Source organism: Podarcis bocagei (assembly GCF_964188305.1).
Source record: "Podarcis bocagei genome assembly, chromosome: 2".
Lineage (NCBI taxonomy): Eukaryota > Metazoa > Chordata > Lepidosauria > Squamata > Lacertidae > Podarcis > Podarcis bocagei.
The window spans coordinates 515,813-534,111 of NC_138126.1; the positions used below are offsets into that span (position 1 = coordinate 515,813).

Here is an 18,299-nt window from a genome sequence, read left to right on the forward strand (position 1 = left end):
GGGAAGCCCCGTCTCCCTGGCGCAGAGTCGGGCTCCGAGGGGGCTCCGTGGGGCAGCGGGGAGAGGGAGGGCTGGGCTGGCAAGGGTTAAGAGGAGCAGAGCTGGAGTCCTAGAGAGGACGGGGAGGGGAGGGGGAGGGGGGCGAGGTCCTCCAGAGCAGAAGCCCCTCCCTCCCCCTCCCTCCCTCCCTTCTTCTTCTCTCTCCTTTGCAAAAGCCCCTCCTGGACTCGGGTGAGTCTCCTCTCTCTCTCCTCCCCCTGAGGGTGCAATGGGGAGAAGGGGGTCCCAGGGGGGCAGGGAGGGGGCATGGGGGTCCCTGCTCAGATCATGCCTGGGGGGGGGGAGACCCCCAAGTCAGGGAGCAGAGGGTCCTCCCTTGTCCTCTCTGCCAAGCCAGGTAGGGGGGGAGACCGCAGGAAATAAGCAGCTCTGCTCTTCCTCTGGGATCCAAATGCTGCCTTCCTTTTGGGGGGGGGCTTGGGGTCAAGGAAATGAACCCCCTTCAGAGGGAGGGAAAAGTCACCTTTGGGAACAGAGGCTGCAGCCAGACGGGGAGAAGAAAAGCCCTTCTGCATCTCCAGACCACTTCCTGTGTCCCAGATGCAACAACACATGTCTCTCCCCCAGATCTCACTCCCAAAGACACACTCTTCCATGGTCTCCTAAGACAGATGGATGCCGACCAACCAACCATTCCCTCCCCTCCCCCTCCTGGTGCCCCTTCAAGTTGGCTTGAGGGCATTGGGGGGGGGGTCCACCCCACCAGATGAAGAGAGAGGAGCTCCTTCCATCTGGAAAATGGGAATGCTTGCCAAGATTTCCATGAAGATGAGTGCCATATAGATAATAATATTATTACGTGAATTCCCCCGCTTACACAAAGATTAATACAGTGGTACCTCGGGTTAAGAACTTAATTTATTCTGGAGGTCCATTTTTAACCTGAAACTGTTCTTAACCTGAGGTACTATCTCTGGGTTAGTGGAGTTTGTAACCTGAAGCATCTGTAACCCAAGGTACCACTGTACTCATCATTTAAATAAACAACAAAATTGTTTCAGAAAAGAACAGAGCAATGTGTAGAAGATCATCTTTGTGTCCCTTTTTCTCTTAGGGTCCAGTGTGCTTTGAAGACGTAGCTGTTCCTTTCACAGAGGAGGACTGGGCTTTGCTGGATCCTGACCAGAGAGCTCTGCAGAAGGAAGTCAAGGAGGAGAATCCTGGGATCGTGGCCTCTCTGGTAAGGCTCCCTGCTGGATCATGAGATCAGTTTTGAAATTCCATACAGATCTCTGAAGGACAAACCTCCTCTATTTTGAGGGAGCCCCATAGCGCCACCTGCAGCATCTGAGATGTTAACACACCCACAACTCTCCATAGGAGATGCATCTCCTGTTCTGCCTGGGAATATTCTTCCACCAGTCCTGCCTTTTCCAACCAGGATGAGGCTGCTCTGAGCCGCCCAGGCCTTCTTCCATGTAGGCTTCAGAGATCTCAGGGATGCGGAGGTACATCCTGTCTAATTTTCTATTTTCCTTTTTGTTTCTGTCTGTTTTTGGTTGAGCAAAGAAATGACTGAGCTTGGAGATGGAGCAGATTCCACGACTGAGCCAAATTAAATCCATCCCTGGAAAGAGCCAGGCTTTTTGAATCTCTGGGTCCCATAAATAAATTAGGTAATACCAGCCAAAAAAGGCAGTGACTCCCTTCCCTTTTTCCTCATTCACAAGCAGTCATTTGCATTCTTCAGTCATTTCAGGCTCAGTTTCTTCCTCAGGCTAGGATTATTATTATTATTATTATTATTATTATTATTATTATTATTATTAAAGATATCAGGAAACTTGATGAGGAATTAAGGGGAAAGACAGTGTTGACCCGGAGTAGTTACAAAATGCATGTTCTCTCCCCAAGTGTCACAGACCCTCCTCCAAAGAGAGCTTCTCTGAAGAAAACACAAGCAAAAATTACTCAATTTTACGTGAAGAAGGAAATGAGGAGGTGGCTAAGAAACAGCAGGAGCCAGATCCTATTACTGACCTTATAGGATCTCTCAGCAGCTCCAAGGATGAGCAGAAAGAGGTTTTGGGCCCAGGCAGCTCAACTGCTAAGTCATCTCTGGCACTGAGACCAGGAGCTCAAGCGACTCAAGGCCAAATCCAGGCTAAACAAGTAGAGGAACTAATCTGAAAGCAAAATTCAAAATTAAAGCAAGTATAAAAGACTGCTACTCCCAAACTTCTGGGACCAAAGAGGGATTATCAGTCATTGGGTGGCTTGTAGTACTAACAGAGGACATGGAACGCATAAAATCCTTTTTGGCTGATTGTAATAAAGTTCTTACCATCCTGATAGGTACTTGTAAAACCTTCTGAATAAAATCTAGCAGAGTCTGTGGCACCAGATAATACAACAATTTCTCTTTCCCTACCATTAAAAATAGATCAATAAGGGAGGTTTGATTCGTCCACATGTCAAAAGGAGGTCTATAAGTACAAAGAAGAGCAAAAATGTTAAAAAATTTAAAAAATAGTGCAATATTAAAAAGTTGACTTAAAAATACTTTTTAACTTACTTAAGAGTAGCTCATGCTCTGGGTCCAGACAGAGCACTAATTCGTTCTCAGATGTCCGTTCTTAATCTGAAACTGTTCTTAACCTGAAGCGCCACTTTAGCTAATGGGGCCTCCCGCTGCCGCCGCACCACCAGAGCACGATTTCTGTTCTCATCCTGAAGCAAAGTTCTTAACCCGAGGCACTATTTCTAGGTTAGCGGAGTCTGTAAGCTGAAGTGTATGTAACCTGAAGCGTATGTAACCCGAGGTACCACTGTACTGGAATTTGCACACCAGATCCTTATATCAATATGAAACGATATGCAAGGTTATCAAATGCTCTGATGTCCTGTCAGAAGCCAAAACCAAACCAACTAGGGAGAGGGTTTTCATAAAAAGGAATTGGAAACGGGTGCTGTCTCAAAATAAGCTACTTCTCTCAAGCTACCCTAAGCCTTTAGGTATCGTCTCACAAGAGGAGTGTAAAGTTTGTGAATATAGTGTATAAGCACAGAGAATATCTGAGGAGGAGTGGTGTATCAGTCTCAAGATTATTCCGAAATGTGGCATCACCAGCTCCTCTGCTTCCACATTCAGCAACACCTCCAAAAAGTCCTCAATCCAAGGCAGACTATTATCCTTTAGTTGACATATACTCTGGAGGTGACAATCCTGACTAGTCAGCTGACCTGGACCCCAAGGAACCCCCTAACTCAAAGACCCCGGGTTCCTTGCAGTTGACCTTACTGACAGAACTGAAAAGAATTGAATGCATGCCTTCTGTGCTCTGCCATAAGTAGCCCAGAATGAAATATTCTCCAGATTTGACCTCTGACGTTCCTGCCTAATGAGTTTGAAGAAGGAACACAAGGGCTCATGCAAGTAGAACTTGACCCTTTGTGCTCCAGATCCAGCCCACCAGATATTCCAGCATGAGTTGAATTTATGGGCTGAAAAGCCACCTCGCCCCACCAGCAGGTTAATGAACCCTCTTTCCTACCAATTGGAGATGAAGAGCTTCCCCAAAGATTTGGTCCCCATGCAAGAGGCAAATATGGCCGCAACATCTGCCTGGCTTGCAATGAGAGAGCTCAAAGAGCGTCAAGAGGACTCTCCATAGAAAGCACCAAGCATGGGGCCACTTGTTACATTACATGTTACATTAGCTACTCGTCTGTTTTCTGCCCATGCTCTGGGGTTGCAGTTTTCAGGCTTAGGGACAGGATGGTAACTCGTTTTGGCACCAAGTTCTGTCCATAAGCCCCAATGAGTTCAATGGGATCTACTCTCAGGTCACTACTGTACAGAGCAGGCCAGCGTTACAAAGTGAGGTGAGGAGCAAAGAGCTGAAATTGGAGTCACTGGAATTGCTTAGAAATGGGGCTTTTGAGGCTTCTGGTTCAGGTCTGCCTTAATGGATGCCGCTCCCATGATAGCAGAGATCGTTAGCAAAGAATAAACAGATGATTTGAGGGTAATTGTCCTTAATTCAAGCTGCGTGCTGGAACAAATGGACCAAGATAATAAACCACTAAATTTAGATACAAAGCCGAAACAATTTGAACTGGAAAGAAGACTTCCATTGATGAAAAATGTATGTTGTTGGGGAGGGGGAGCCTTTACTCTTTCTTTCTTTATATATATATCATGTTTGTAACATAAATGATTCGGCAGCACACACACCCCAAATGCTAACAAACTGATAAAAAGCAAGAGGAGATAAAAGAGAATGGGATTGTATTTATGGATTACAACAGAAAAGCAAACTATGTGACAAAATTGAAATGGATTTAAAGCCTCAAACTTTCACTGTATTCCTATGGAAGGAAATGGAGTTTAGTTTTGATCATCGGCCAAGGCTTGGGGACAGGATGGGGACTGGTTTTGGCACCAAGTTCTGTCCATAAGCCCCATTGAATTCAATGGGATCTACTCTCAGGTCACTACTGTGCAGAACATGTCAGCCTTACGAAGTGGGGTGAGGAGCAAACAGGGGAAACTGCAAGCACTGGAGATGTTTACAAATGGGGCTTCTGATGAGAAGGGGCTGCCCCATTTGTGCTTCTCCAGGAGCAGTAGAATATCTAGGGCAGGAGAATCCCTGCAGGGCCTCTGAGGCTCCCTTTGCTTCTTCCTCTCTCCCAGGACCCTGCAGCTTCTTTTGGCTCCTTGACTCCTCAGGAAGGATGAAAGAGACGGATCCTGCAAAGCTAGCAAGGATGGAAGGGGGAAGATGGACGGTTGACCTGATCCGGCTGTCTCCTGCATCCCTCCCCACAACCTCTGAGCGTTCCCTCCCAGGGACCTCTGAGAGATCTGGTGAGTCCCAGGGGAGGGGAGATGGGGACCTGGATGGATGGAGCCAGAGAGGAATTGGGGCTTGCTCAGCTAGGGGGTGGGGGGAGGCAGGCAGGTGGATGGAGATGGAGAAGGGGAGCACCTTTTCGGGCTCCCCCACCTGCCTGCCTGCCTGCCTGCTCCTTTGTCCTCTGCAGGCAATTTGAGCCAGGAATAGATCACAGCTCCCCGGCCACTGCGATGTTTTGGCAGCTCAAAAGGTCTAAAACCAATTCTGTGATCTGAATGCCCTACCAATGTCAGACAACTCACTGATCCATCGCGCAGCACTGGACTCCTTAAAGGAACCTGATCCTGCTGTGCAGTGTGAACTCAGATGGGGCCTCCGTGTGTTGCCTTTTACTCTTCTTTTTGTATAACTTTTATTAACTTTATAAAACAGGGAAGATAGGAATAATAGACGATACAAATTTGTAGGCTGAGTCTGTATATCTCAAACATAGCAGAATAAATTTGCAGGAGTATCTATAACATATAGTTCATCATTAGTGGACAGTGCATGAGTTCTGGGTCCATGAATTGCTTTCAACTGAAACAAAAAAAGGGGAAACAGGAGAGAACAGAGAACATTCAACATCGCAGAGCCAAATGCCTAGACTGGAGCTCTTGTGGCCGTTGTGCTTAGATTAAGTGAGTAATAGTCATTTTTCCTCTTCTGTTACCAATGAAACAATACAGAGTTGGCCTTATCATGAAAATGGGAGGGGGGGCTCAAAGTGAAGAAAGAGATTTACATATAAATTTAAATTTAGACCAACCAGATTGAGATAGCTTCTGATGGGGAGTGTTCAGGTGAAGGTGTCGCTGTTTGTTTCACAGACGAGGCGTGGACATTGCTGGATCCTGACCAGAGAGCTCAGCATAAATATTTGTTTGTTTGTTTGTTTGTTTATTCATTCCCCGCCCATCTGACTGGGCTTCCCCAGCCACTCTGGGCAGCTTCCATTTTTTTTTTTTTTAAATACTGTATTACATCAAACATTAAAAGCCTCCCTAAACTGGGCCGCCTTCCGATGTATTCTAAAAGTCTGGTAGTTGTTCTCTTTGACATCTGGTGGGAGGGCATTCCACAGCGAGGGCGCCACTACCGAGAAGGCCCTCTGCCTGGTTCCCTGTAACTTGGCTTCTCGCAGTGAGGGAACCACCAGAAGGCCCTTGGTGCTGGACCTCAGTGTCCGGGTAAGAACGATGGGGGTGGAGACACTCCTTCAGATATACTGGACTGAGGCCATTTAGGGCTTTAAAGGTCAGCACAAACACTTTGAATTGTGCTCGGAAACGTATTGGGAGCCAATGTAGGTCCTTCAAGACCGGTGTTATATGGTCTCGGCAGCCGCTCCCAGTCACCAGTCTAGCTGCCGCATTCTGGATTAGTTGTAGTTTCCAGGTCACCTTCAAAGGTAGCCCCACATAGAGCGCATTGCAGTAATCCAAGCGGGAGATAACCAGAGCATGCACCACTCTGGCGAGACAGTCTGCAGGCAGATAGAGTCTCAGCCTATGTACCAGATGGAGCTGGTAAACAGCTGCCCTGGACACAGATTTGACCTGAGGCTCCATGGACAGCTGTGAGTCCAAAATGACTCCCAGGCTGCGCACCTGGTCCTTCAGGGGCACAGTTACCCCATTCAGGACCAGGGAATCCTCCACACCTGCCCACCTTCTGTCCCCCCAAAACAGTACTTCTGTCTTGTCAGGATTCGACCTCAATCTGTTAGCCGCCATCCATCCTCCAACCGCCTCCAGACACTCACACAGGACCTTCACCGCCTTCACTGGTTCTGATTTAAAAGAGAGGTAGAGCTGGGTATCATCCACATACTGATGAACACCCAGCCCAAACCCCCTGATGATCTCTCCCAGCAGCTTCATATAGATGTTAAAAAGCATGGGGAAGAGGACGGAACCCTGAGGCACCCCACAAGTGAGAGCCCAGGGGTCTGAACACTCATCCCCCACCACCACTTTCTGAACCCGGCCCAGGAGGAAGGAGCGGAACCACTGTATGACAGTGCCCCCAGCTCCCAGCCCCTCAAGACGGTCCAGAAGGATGTTATGGTCGATGGTGTCAAAGGCCGCTGAGAGATCCAGCAGAACTAGGAAACAGCTCTCACCTTTGTCCCTAGCCCACCGGAGATCATCAACCAGTGCGACCAAGGCAGTTTCAGTCCCATGGTGAGGCCTGAATCCCGATTGGAAGGGATCCAAATGGTCCGCTTCTTCCATTCATGCCTGGAGTTGTTCGGCAACCGCTCGCTCAATCACCTTGCCCAAGAATGGAAGATTTGGGACTGGGCGATAGTTGGCCATCGTGGCCGCATCTAAAGATGGTTTTTTAAGAAGCGGTTTAATAACCGCCTCTTTCAGCGGGTCTGGGAAGGCTCCCTCATGGAGGGAAGCATTCACCACCCCACGAAGCCCACCGCCCAGCCCTTCCCGGCTAGCTTTTATAAGCCAGGATGGGCAAGGATCCAGGAGACAGGTGGTTGGTTTCACTCGTCCAAGCAGCCTGTCCACATCCTCGGAGGTAACAGATTGGAATTCATCCCACACAATTTGACTAGACAGGACTCTAGCACACTCCCACTCCGGCCCTGCTCCCACGGTGGAGTCTCCCTCTTCCCGAATCTGAGCGACTTTATCTGCAAAAAACTTTGCAAAATCATTGCAGGAGATCATGTAGCCCGTACTGGGCCCCAATGCAACAGGTGGTTCTGCTAAATTGTGAACCACCTGAAAGCAGATTTCTACTTTTTTATCTTTGGAGCCATACTACTAGTAACCCAAATCTGGTCAATTCTTGTCCATGTCATTTTTGCTTCAGAGAAAAAAGTTCCCTCTCGAGAGAGAGGGTTCCTTGTTCTCCAGATGTCAATCAAGCCCATGTTTTCAGTCATTTCAAAAAAAGTCTTTAGTAATCTCCCTTCCTTAGAGATTACCTGTCTTTGTGCCTTGTCCATATTTGTGGAAACCACACCATTCATGTCTCCCATCATTACTACATTATTATCCAGATGGTCCATTAAAGTCTCATGCAGCTTCTTAAAGAATTCCGCCTTCCCTTCATTTGGTGCATAAATTCCAACTATCAACAATTTTTCTCCTTGAACTTGTATTTCAATTGCCAGATATCTTCCTTGTTCATCTTTAAAAATCATCTTTGGGGCCAACTTTTCCTTTGCGTAGATCACCACTCCTCTTTTCTTAACTTTGTCTGATGAAATAAATTCCTGTCCTAGTCTTTTATTTATAAGTAATTTTCTATGTGTCCTGGTCACGTGGGTTTCTTGTAAACAAATCAAGTCCAATTGTTCTCTTTTCAAAATATGAAAAACCTCACGTCTTTTTCTGGGAAGGTTCAGTCCATTACAATTCCAGCTAAGGAATTGCAGAGACATTTTGTTATTTGATGTTTATTCCTCCAACTGCTCCAAGCTGCTGTTCCTCCTCAGTCGGTGGTTTAAGTCCAAATGTTAGATTCAGGATATCTCTTGATCCTTTTACTTCTGAGGTTGGATCTACCGTTCCCTTCTGCAAGTCCTCCTGGTTTCTCTCCAAAAACTGCTCTTTGTCTTGAACTGTTCTTATTTTAACCTTCTTTCCTTTATAGTTAAAGGACAATCCTTGTGGAAACTCCCACCTGAAAGGTATATTGTTCCTCTTCAACAGGTAAACCAGATCCTTGTAGAAAGCTCTCACCTCCAAAATATATTTAGGGATGTCCTTAAAAATTTGTATATGAGAATCTTCAATTTCCAAAGCTTTTTGATAATGTAAATTTAATATTTTATCTCTTTCTTCTTTGGATCTTAGAGTTATCAGGCAATCCCTTGGACTCTTTCTGTTTTGTCTCCTGCCCAATCGGAAAGCTGTTGTTATCTTAAATTCTTCTTCCTCCAAGTTTTCCTGCCAAAATTCGGAGAACTCCTGTGTGAGAAATTCCACAAGGTTGTCCCCTTCACTCTCAGGGACTAGTCTCAAGAATGGAAGATTTGGGACTGGGCGATAGTTGGCCATTGTAGCCGCATCTAAAGATGGTTTTTTAAGAAGCGGTTTAATAACCGCCTCTTTCAGCGGGTCTGGGAAGGCTCCCTCACGGAGGGAAGCATTCACCACCCCACGAAGCCCATTGCCCAGCCCTTCCGGCTAGCTTTTATAAGCCAGGATGGGCAAGGATCCAGGAGACAGGTGGTTGGTTTCACTCGTCCAAGCAGCCTGTCCACATCCTCGGAGGTAACAGATTGGAATTCATCCCACACAATTTGACTAGACAGGACTCTAGCACACTCCCACTCCGGCCCTGCTCCCACGGTGGAGTCTCCCTCTTCCCGAATCTGAGCGACTTTATCTGCAAAAAACTTTGCAAAATAATTGCAGGAGATCATGTGGCCCGACTGGGCCCCGATGTAACAGGTGGTTCTGCTAAATTGCGAACCACCTGAAAAGTCTCCTGCTGCTGTTTTCTGCAGATGCAATAGAGGCGGTGAAGAAAGTCTTCTTCGCCGTCGCTACCGCCACTTGGTAGGCTCGACATTGAGCTCTAACCCGTGTCCGGTCAGCTTCAGAATGAGTTATCCGCCACCGGTGCTCTAGCTGTCTCAATGATTGTTTCATTGCCCTCAGTTCCGTGGAAAACCACGGGGCTGTCCAGGCTCCATGCAGTCGGAGAGGGCGCTTCGGAGCCAAACAGTCAATAGCCCTGTTTAACTCCACATTCCAGCGGGCCACCAGGGAATCAGCTGAAAGGCCATCAACATGGGATAAAACATCCCCTACCACTCTCTGGAAACCATTTGGATCCATTAAGTGGCGGGGGCGGACCATCCGAATTCGTCCCACCTCCCTGCAGAGGGGATGGATCGCGGAGAAGTCGAGTTGCACCAGGAAGTGATCTGACCATGGCACTTCTTTTGTTTCGCTTTTACTTAGTGTCAGATCACCAACATCCGTAGAGGTAAACACCAGGTCCAAAGGCATGTCCGCGGCTATGGGTTGGGCCAGACTTATTCAGGGACAGCCCCATGGAGGCCATGCTTTGCACGAAGTTCCGAGCGGCCCCTTGTAAGGTTGTGTCGGCATGGATATTAAAATCCCCTAGGACAACCAAGCTAGGTGTCTCCAGGAGAACATCCGCCACGACCTGAAGCAGCTCGGGCAGGGAATCCTTGGTGCAGCGGGGAGGTCGGTACACCAAAAGGAATCCTGTACTGCCCCTATTGCCCAACTTCCAGAACATGCACTCGGAAAACTGGGTCTTCCCAATAGGACGCCTGGTGCAAACTAATGACTTCCTAAAAATCACTGCAACCCCCCCTCCCCGCCCACATGACCTGGGTTGTTGTGCGTAAGAGAAACCTGGTGGACAAGCAGCGACAAGGACAGGCCCATCTGCTTCATCCAACCAAGTCTCTGTTACACATGCCAGGTCAAGTCCTCCATCCATGATCAAGTCATGGATGGCAGTGGTTTTATGAATCATTGACCTGGCATTGCACAGCAGCACCTTCAGGTCATGTGGGTATCCCTTGCTGATTCTAGTATCCATCCAGTCAGGACGAGACCCGGAGGCAGGAATAGTCGTCAAACAACGACTAAACCTGCCTCCTCTGTAACGACATGGTCTGGTCTTAGCGTAACTCCTCCTCCTACCCGTGATCACTGAGGTCGGCACTCACACAGGGGAGTCCTCCTGGGCAGCAGAGCAGTCCTTTTGAGGCTTCAGGCCCCGCCCCGAGCCAGGTGGTTAGTGGCAAGAGCAGGGCCCTCAGGCACTCACACAAGGGAGTCCTCCTGGGCAGCAGAGCAGTCCTTTTGAGGCTTGAGGCCCCGCCCCGGGCCAGGTGGTTAGTGGCAAGAGCAGGGCCCTCAGGCACTCACGCAGGAGAGTCCTCCTGGGCAGCAGAGCAGTCCTTTTGAGGCTTGAGGCACCGCCCCGGGCCAGGTGGTTAGTGGCAAGAGCAGGGCCCTCAGGCATTCACACAAGGGAGTCCTCCTGGGCAGCAGAGCAGTCCTTTTGAGGCTTCAGGCCCCGCCCCGGGCCAGGTGGTTAGTGGCAAGAGCAGGGCCCTCAGGCACTCACACAGGAGAAGTCAAGGAGGAGAATCGTGGGGTCATGGACTTTCTCAGTAAGGATCCCTGTTGGATCATAACATGTTGTGATTGGAGATGCAGTGGATTCCATGATTGAGCCACAAAAATATCCATCCCAGATAAAAGCCAAGCAATATCTCAGTTAATACCAGGAAACAAAAACAGTGAAAACTATTGTACGGCCTCACATCTCATTCTCTTCAGTTCGTCCTCTGTCACAAGCATTCATTAACATTGTTCAATAATCTGGAGTTCCCATTTCCTCCTGAGACTCTAATTCGCTTCTCTCTTCATTGCAGATGGTGATGAATCAGAAGGGAAGAACAAGGGGGAGCACAACAGAATCCACATAGCGGAGAATTCAGATAAATATTCAGAGTGTGGAGAGAACATCCGTCGGAGCTCCCAGTGCACCTCCCGTCAAAGAAAGAGCTTCATTCGAAGGAATACCCTCACTTCACACGAAAGAACACAGAGTAGGGAGAAATTGTATCAGTGCACAGAATGTGGAAAGAGCTTCAATCAAAAGGGTAATCTCACTTTGCATCAAAGAGTTCACACAGGGGAGAAACCATATAATTGCTTGGAATGTGGAAAGAGCTTCAGTCACTGGGGGAATCTCACTTCCCATCAAAGAGTTCATACAGGGGAGAAACCGTATCAGTGCTTGGAATGTGGGAAGAACTTTAGTCACCGCCAGAATCTCGCTTCTCATCAAAGAATTCATACAGGGGAGAAACCCTATCAGTGCTTGGAATGTGGAAAGAGCTTCAATCGGAAGGGTCACCTCACTTCCCATCACAAAATTCATACAGGGGAGAAACCCTATCAGTGCTTGGAATGTGGGAAGCACTTCAGTCAGGAAGGGAATCTCACTTCCCATCAAAGAATTCATACAGGGGAGAAACCCTATCAGTGCTTGGAATGTGGAAAGAGCTTCAGTCAGGAAGGGAATCTCACTTCTCATCAAAGAATTCATACAGGGGAGAAACCGTATCACTGCTCAGAATGTGGAAAGAGCTTTCGTCTGAGTGGTGATCTGACTTCCCATCAAAGAGTTCACACAGGGGAAAAACCCTATCAGTGCTTGGAATGTGGAAAGAGCTTTAATCAAAGCGCACATCTCACTTCCCATCAAAGAACTCATACAGGGGAGAAACCCTATCAGTGCTTGGAATGTGGGAAAAGCTTCCGGGAGGGCCACAAGGTCACTTCCCATAAAAGAATTCATACAGGGGAGAAACCCTATCAGTGCTTGGAATGCGGAAAGAGCTTCAGTCAAAGTGCCACACTCTCTTCCCATCACAGAATTCATACAGGGGAGAAACCCTATCAGTGCTCAGAATGTGGAAAGAGCTTCAGTCAGGAGGGGAATCTCACTTCTCATCAGAGAATTCATACAGGGGAAAAACCCTATCAGTGCTTCGAATGTGGAAAGGGCTTCAGTCGGAAGGATAGTCTTACTACCCATCAAAGAATGCATACAGGGGAGAAACCCTATCAGTGTTTGGAATGTGGAAAGAGCTTCCCTCAGGAGGGGAATCTCACTTCTCATCAGAGAATTCATACAGGGGGAAAACCCTATCAGTGCTTCGAATGTGGAAAGGGTTTCAGTCAGAAGGAAAGTCTTACTACCCATCAAAGAATTCATACAGGGGAAAAACCCTATCAGTGCTTCGAATGTGGAAAGGGCTTCAGTCGGAAGGATAGTCTCACTTCCCATCACAGAATTCATACAGGGGAGAAACCCTATCAGTGCTTGGAATGTGGAAAGAGCTTCACTGATAGCTCCAGTCTCACTTCCCATCGCATAATTCATACAGGAGAAAAACCCTATCAGTGCTTGGAATGTGGGAAAAGCTTCAGTCAGAGGGGCAATCTCACTTCCCATCAAAGAATCCATACAACAGAGAAAACATCTTAGTGTTTGGAATGTGGGAAAAGATTCATTCATTGCCCACCAAATAATTTATATGGGTTTGAAAAAGGGGTCCCTCTCAAAGGGGGCTGAAGACAACCGACAGATTACAACTGGGGAATATTTCACACAGGAAACCACATCTGCTTGCATGGACTTTTGTCATATATGGATTTATAAAAGTGAAGATGAATCTTTGATCTTTGTAAGCTTCCCTTAGGGCTCAGGGGGAGCAAGCTTGGATTGTAGAGGAACCGAACAATTATTAACTGTGAAATCTATCCCACAGTGTGGTCTCTTCAGTTTGGGAAGATTCTTCGGTTTGGGAAAATATCAGTCCATTAAAATACATTACATGTCCTAATTTTAATTAAACAAAGGAAAGCTGGAAGACAGCCCAGAGTCCTGGAAGGTAAGACGGTGGAATGAAATAGGGCCTTCTGAGGAGGGACTGCACCGAAAACAATTGAGGGACAACAAGAACAAAAATTTCATCTTGCATGTTAATATACATATAGATCTGTTAAATATGATTAAAGTTGCATGCCAGTGGCTGTCAAGATAAGATAAAGGATTAAGATCGGGATGATATTGGGAATAAATAAAAGAGAGAAAAGTAGGAACAAGAACAAAAAATAATCATCATCATCAATCTTTGACTTTTGTCTTCTTGGTTTCTCTGTTGTTATTCTGTCTCTCACAGCTACAATAAACCTACCATTATTATTGTGGACTAGGCATTTCTTCGTCAGAGGGCAAAAAAGCAAATTTAGCAGGGGATCAAATACTTTCTCTCCTCACTCTATATGTTCACACACACACACACACACCTGGCTCTCGTTTAGAGGAAGAGTGAGAGACGGAGGCTCTTTACTTTTAGAACTAGAATACAAAAAAGGGAGGTGTGAGGAGGTCAAGGAAACAAGCAAATGAAAGATAAGTTATGTGAAGGTTTGAACTGTTTTTGTTTTTGTTTTAATTGTTTGTATTTTTTTTCTTTTTTGCTCTTTTTTATTGTGATGTCTTGTTTTCTGTTTAATATGGTGTTTTTTCTTTTTCTTGTGTAACCTTTAAAACTTTAATAAATATTAATTTTTAAAAAAATAGAATGGCATTTCCATGGCACCTCCTTTCCTCCCACGAGCTCCTCCTTCCACACCAACCCTGCCAGGCTGGCCGCTTGCCTTTCACCCCCTTTCCAGCACTGCGTTGTTTAGTGTGGCAGCACCTGCCCTTTGGAACTCCCCGCCTCTTGCAATAAAGCGCGTGCCTTTGCTAGACTCTTTTCAGGCAGCGGCTAAAAGCATTAGGAAGCTGAAGTAATTTTAATCTGTTTTAATATTTTAGCTTTTCTCTGTTTTAAAGTAGGCTTGTTAATTTTTATTGATTTTACTGCAGTGGTGTTGTTGTTTCTTTGTTTTTTTGTATTGGTAAACAACTTTACAGGTTTTTTAATTTTAATAAATAAATAAACAAAAAATATAAATAAAACAACACAAGCCAAAACACAATGCATCCTGTAGATTTAAGCATCTCTCCACAGTGGCCTCCTTGTTATCAGAGGCCCAGAATCCACAATCCTTTGTAAGAAAATGTGAAATAAAGTCAAAACATTTTTGCAGGCAAAAAATAGAGGTCAATATTGGGGAGGTGACAAAAACTTTTCCACACCAGGTACCCCCTGACCTTGTTATGCCACTACCCGGGGTGCAGGGAGGGGGCATGGGGGTCCCTGTTCAGATCATGCCTGGGGGGAGAGACCCCCAAGTCAGGGAGCAGAGGGTCCTCCCTTGTCCTCTCTGCCAAGCCAGGTAGGGGCCACTTCGCAGGAGTGAAGAAAGACAGTCAGGTTACCCTAAAAACCCTAAAACTGTTTGTGAATTCCCCCAGCCAGGCCTCCAAGCCTCGCCTCAGGAACTCTCAAATCTTTTTTCTCTCTCTAAGGCTAAAAGCATTAGCTAAGCATATTGCTCTTGCTGTAACAAAAAGACTGAAACGACTGAACACTCTGAAACCCCCTTTGGTTTCTCACCCCCTTTTCCTGGGAACAGTCCAAAATAGTCCCAAGACGGGAACTTTCTGTTCATGCTCAGGAGACATGGGGCAGAACTTTTCCGAAGGAGGAGAAAGGGGAGGGAACTGGAAGGGGAATAGATGCTCTGTGCAAATGGCTGTGAACTCGTGCTTGTTTGTGAGTTATCACACTTGCTCCTTCTACCAGTTCATGGATGGTAGAAATAAAGCTTTTTCTCCAGAACTATTCCTTGGGTGTCTGTTGACTCCCATTTTCCCTTTCCCGGGCGCAATATTTTTCCCACCCGAGGGCAAAGCCTCATAAGGCCGCAGGAGGACTGCAGCTGTTCTTCCTTGGGATCCAGATGCTGCCTTCCTTTTGGGGGAGGGGGCTTTGGGTCAAGGAAATAAACCCCCTTCAGAGGGAGGGAAAAGTCACCTATGTGAACAGAGGATGTAGACAGAGGGGAACATTCCCACATGGGGGGGGGGGGAGCACAGGGAGAAGAAAAGCCCTTCTGCATCTTCACAACCGGAGCACTTCCTCTGTCCCAGATGCAACAACACATGTCTCTCCCCCATTCAGGCTAAGCAAGTAGGCAAACTAATGTGAAAGCAAATTTCAGGTGTATCCTCAGGAAATGCTAAAGCAAGGATTGAAGACTCCTCCCAACCTTTTCGGAGAAATGAGGGATTATCAGTCACTGGGTAGCTTGTAGTACTAACAGAGGACATGGAACACATAACATCCTTTCTGGCTCACTGTAATAAAATTCTTACCATCCTGATAGATAGTTGTAGAACCTTCTGGAAAAATCCTAGCTGAGCGTCTGTGGGTTTTGATCAAGAAGAAATGGAAATTGGTGCTGTCTCAAAAGAGGCTAGTTCTCTCAAGCTACCCTCAGCCTTTGGGAATCTTGTCACAATCTTGTCACCTCTGGAGTTCGTAAAGGGGAGATATTCCTGGTGCCCTGAATCCTGCTGTTCCGCCAGGGAAGCGGGGCTGCGTCCAAAGCATGGAATGGTGGAAGTACTCAGGGAAGGGAGCAGAAAGCGAGGGAAGCACTAGGCCCCCATTTCTAGGAAGGGGAACATCGGCCTGAAGGGGAGCAGCTGCTTTTGGGCAAGCGGAGCTGGAGAAAAGCTGGGCCTGTCCTGCTGCGCTTCAGGTCCTGACAGCCTCCAAGTTCAAGTGTCAGTTGACTTCGCCCCTCCATTCACCGCGCGAGGAGGCCGTCCCGGAGTTGAGGCTGCCATGGAGGCCAGGAAGAGCAGAGGCCATGTTGGGTCAGGGCAACCGGTCCTTCTATGTTTGGAGCGGGAGGAAGGGCCATCTTGGATTGTGCCTGTCTGTTATTGATACGGAAAGGGGGGGTACCTTCCCGCACCCCTCCACCGCCCACCAAAGGATCAGAGGCGATGACCTCGACGGCGCCCAGCTTTGCCCAGGCCCCTAAGCCCCACACCATGACACAAGCCCCACACTATACCCCTGGTCCTGTGAATAAGATGCCTATCTCTTTCTCTATACGGGCGAAATAAGCTTTCTCTAAGCCTCCTTCCCGCTCTGTCTCTATCATGGGTTGACCGTATCAAACTGCGCTCCCATCCGTTTCAATGGAAGCCGCGCTCCCATCCGTTTCAATAGCCGCATCCCAGCCAATCAGAACCATGCATTCGCTCTGCAGAGTCAGCTCAGCGAGCCCCTGCACGCCTCCTTTAACCTCTTGACAAGCTACTGACGGCTCCCCGCTGGGAGAACAATGGAACCGAAACTCGTGGACTCGTAAAAGTGTCAAAACTGGCAACAATGTAACCATTTTATTTCCGACTTCAATCATTGCTGTACGAATGGACTAGAACAGGCGAAAACCTCTTAAATTCATATAAAATCAACCACAGCTCCGATTTCTTTGGTTTTGGTGTCAATCGACTCAGTTTTCTCAGGACTCCATGATGATACCCCTACCTCCATAATCCCGGAAGCAGCAGGTCACGTACTCAGGAAGACCCTAATCCTGTCAGATCGTTCTGCCGAGCCCTTCCTCCGGGCAATGCCGGTGGCAGACGATGCATATCTGGACTATTGTTTCATCATCACCGGTACTCAGGAAGTGTTTATCTTTGCATATCTCTCACTCTGCATACTCCCCCTCCCTTCTCTGAAATGCTAATCCGTGAAATCCCACCTTTCTGTAATATATTCATGATGCCACCTGCGTAACCCAACCTATTTCTAATGTATTCATGACGCAATAATGATGTATTTCGCACTGTATTCTGGGACATGGAGGGAAGTTTCAAAAACTCCTGTCACCCCCTACTCGGGGTTCAATCTCGCCTTGAACCTGTTGCGCAATAAACTCGGATCTTCTGTAGTTTGTGCCTGCGTCCGGCTGAGCTCATTTCTCCCCCGCAAGGACCCGCGGACTTGGTCCGATGAGCTGGGTGGCAGAGTAACCCCGCACCCAGATTTTCCGTAACAGTTATATACACATCTATCTATCTATCTATCATCTACCTACCTACCTACCTACCTAGATATATATACACCCCCCTGGTTCTCGTTTGGAGGAGGAGTGGGGGACGGAGGCGCTTTACTGACAGAATGGCACTTCCCTGGCACCTCCTCTCCTCCCAGGAGCTCCCCCTTCCACAACAACCCTGCCAGGCTGGCCTCTGGCATGTGGCCCCCTTTCCAGCAGGCGAAGCTGCAGGGGCCACTCACTTCCTGGCCCTCCAAAAATGGAGGAGGCCTTGGACCCTGGATGAGCCTGAGAGGAGCCTTGAGGGGGGCAGGGGGGGCCTCTCGCCCCTTCCCAGACTTGTCCGCCATCCATTTATTACTACTGTTGATTAAACTTAGGCCCCTCAGGGCTCTGGCAAAATGATCTCAAACCCTAAAATGGATTGACAGGTAACTGACAGACGTAGATGATCTCTAGAGATCTAGGGAGTCTGCCGGATGCCCCCCTTGGCTGGGCCTGTGATGGACAGCATAGCCAGGCCAGTCAGTAGACTTCGTCCCTCAGAAATTCCCCCCCCCGGGGGCGGGAGCCTCGCTCTGATTGGCTGCCAAGCCAGCGGGGGGCGGAGCCAGCCCTTTTGGCGGGAAAAGGCAAGGCGCCTTTTCTGAGGGGGGAGCTTGGAGGGGAAGGTGGGGGGAGGGAAGGGAGACCCCCAAGAAGGAGGGCTGAGGGGACCCCCTGGGTGTGGGGGGGGGGGAGCGGAGGGAGACCCCCAGGAAGGAGGGCTGAGGGGACCCCCTGGGTGTGGGGGGCGGACTGAGAGGGGGGAGCGGAGGGAGACCCCCAGGAAGGAGGGCTGAGGGGACCCCCTGGGTGTGGGGGGCGGACTGAGAGGGGG

At 48.1% G+C, this 18,299-nt stretch overlaps 1 protein-coding gene across 4 annotated transcripts in view; it reads left to right on the forward strand.

The window, feature by feature from the left end:
• Positions 1–18,299, forward strand: part of LOC308580379 (uncharacterized protein) — a 191,024-nt gene that overhangs the window by 44,643 nt on the left and 128,082 nt on the right. The window contains exons 1-3 of one of the 4 annotated variants that reach the window (XR_014004817.1): positions 113–231; positions 1,115–1,240; positions 11,302–11,440. Coding sequence is in view for 1 of the 4 variants with exons in the window: in XM_081181868.1 (XP_081037994.1) it covers positions 4,700–4,873 (174 nt within the window). In the remaining 3 variants the exon portion in view is untranslated. Of the gene's footprint in view, positions 1–112; positions 232–1,114; positions 1,241–3,529; positions 3,877–4,699; positions 4,874–11,301; positions 11,441–18,299 lie in introns of those variants that run through there. The other 3 variants (XR_014004812.1, XR_014004813.1, XM_081181868.1) reach the window with 3 other exon arrangements.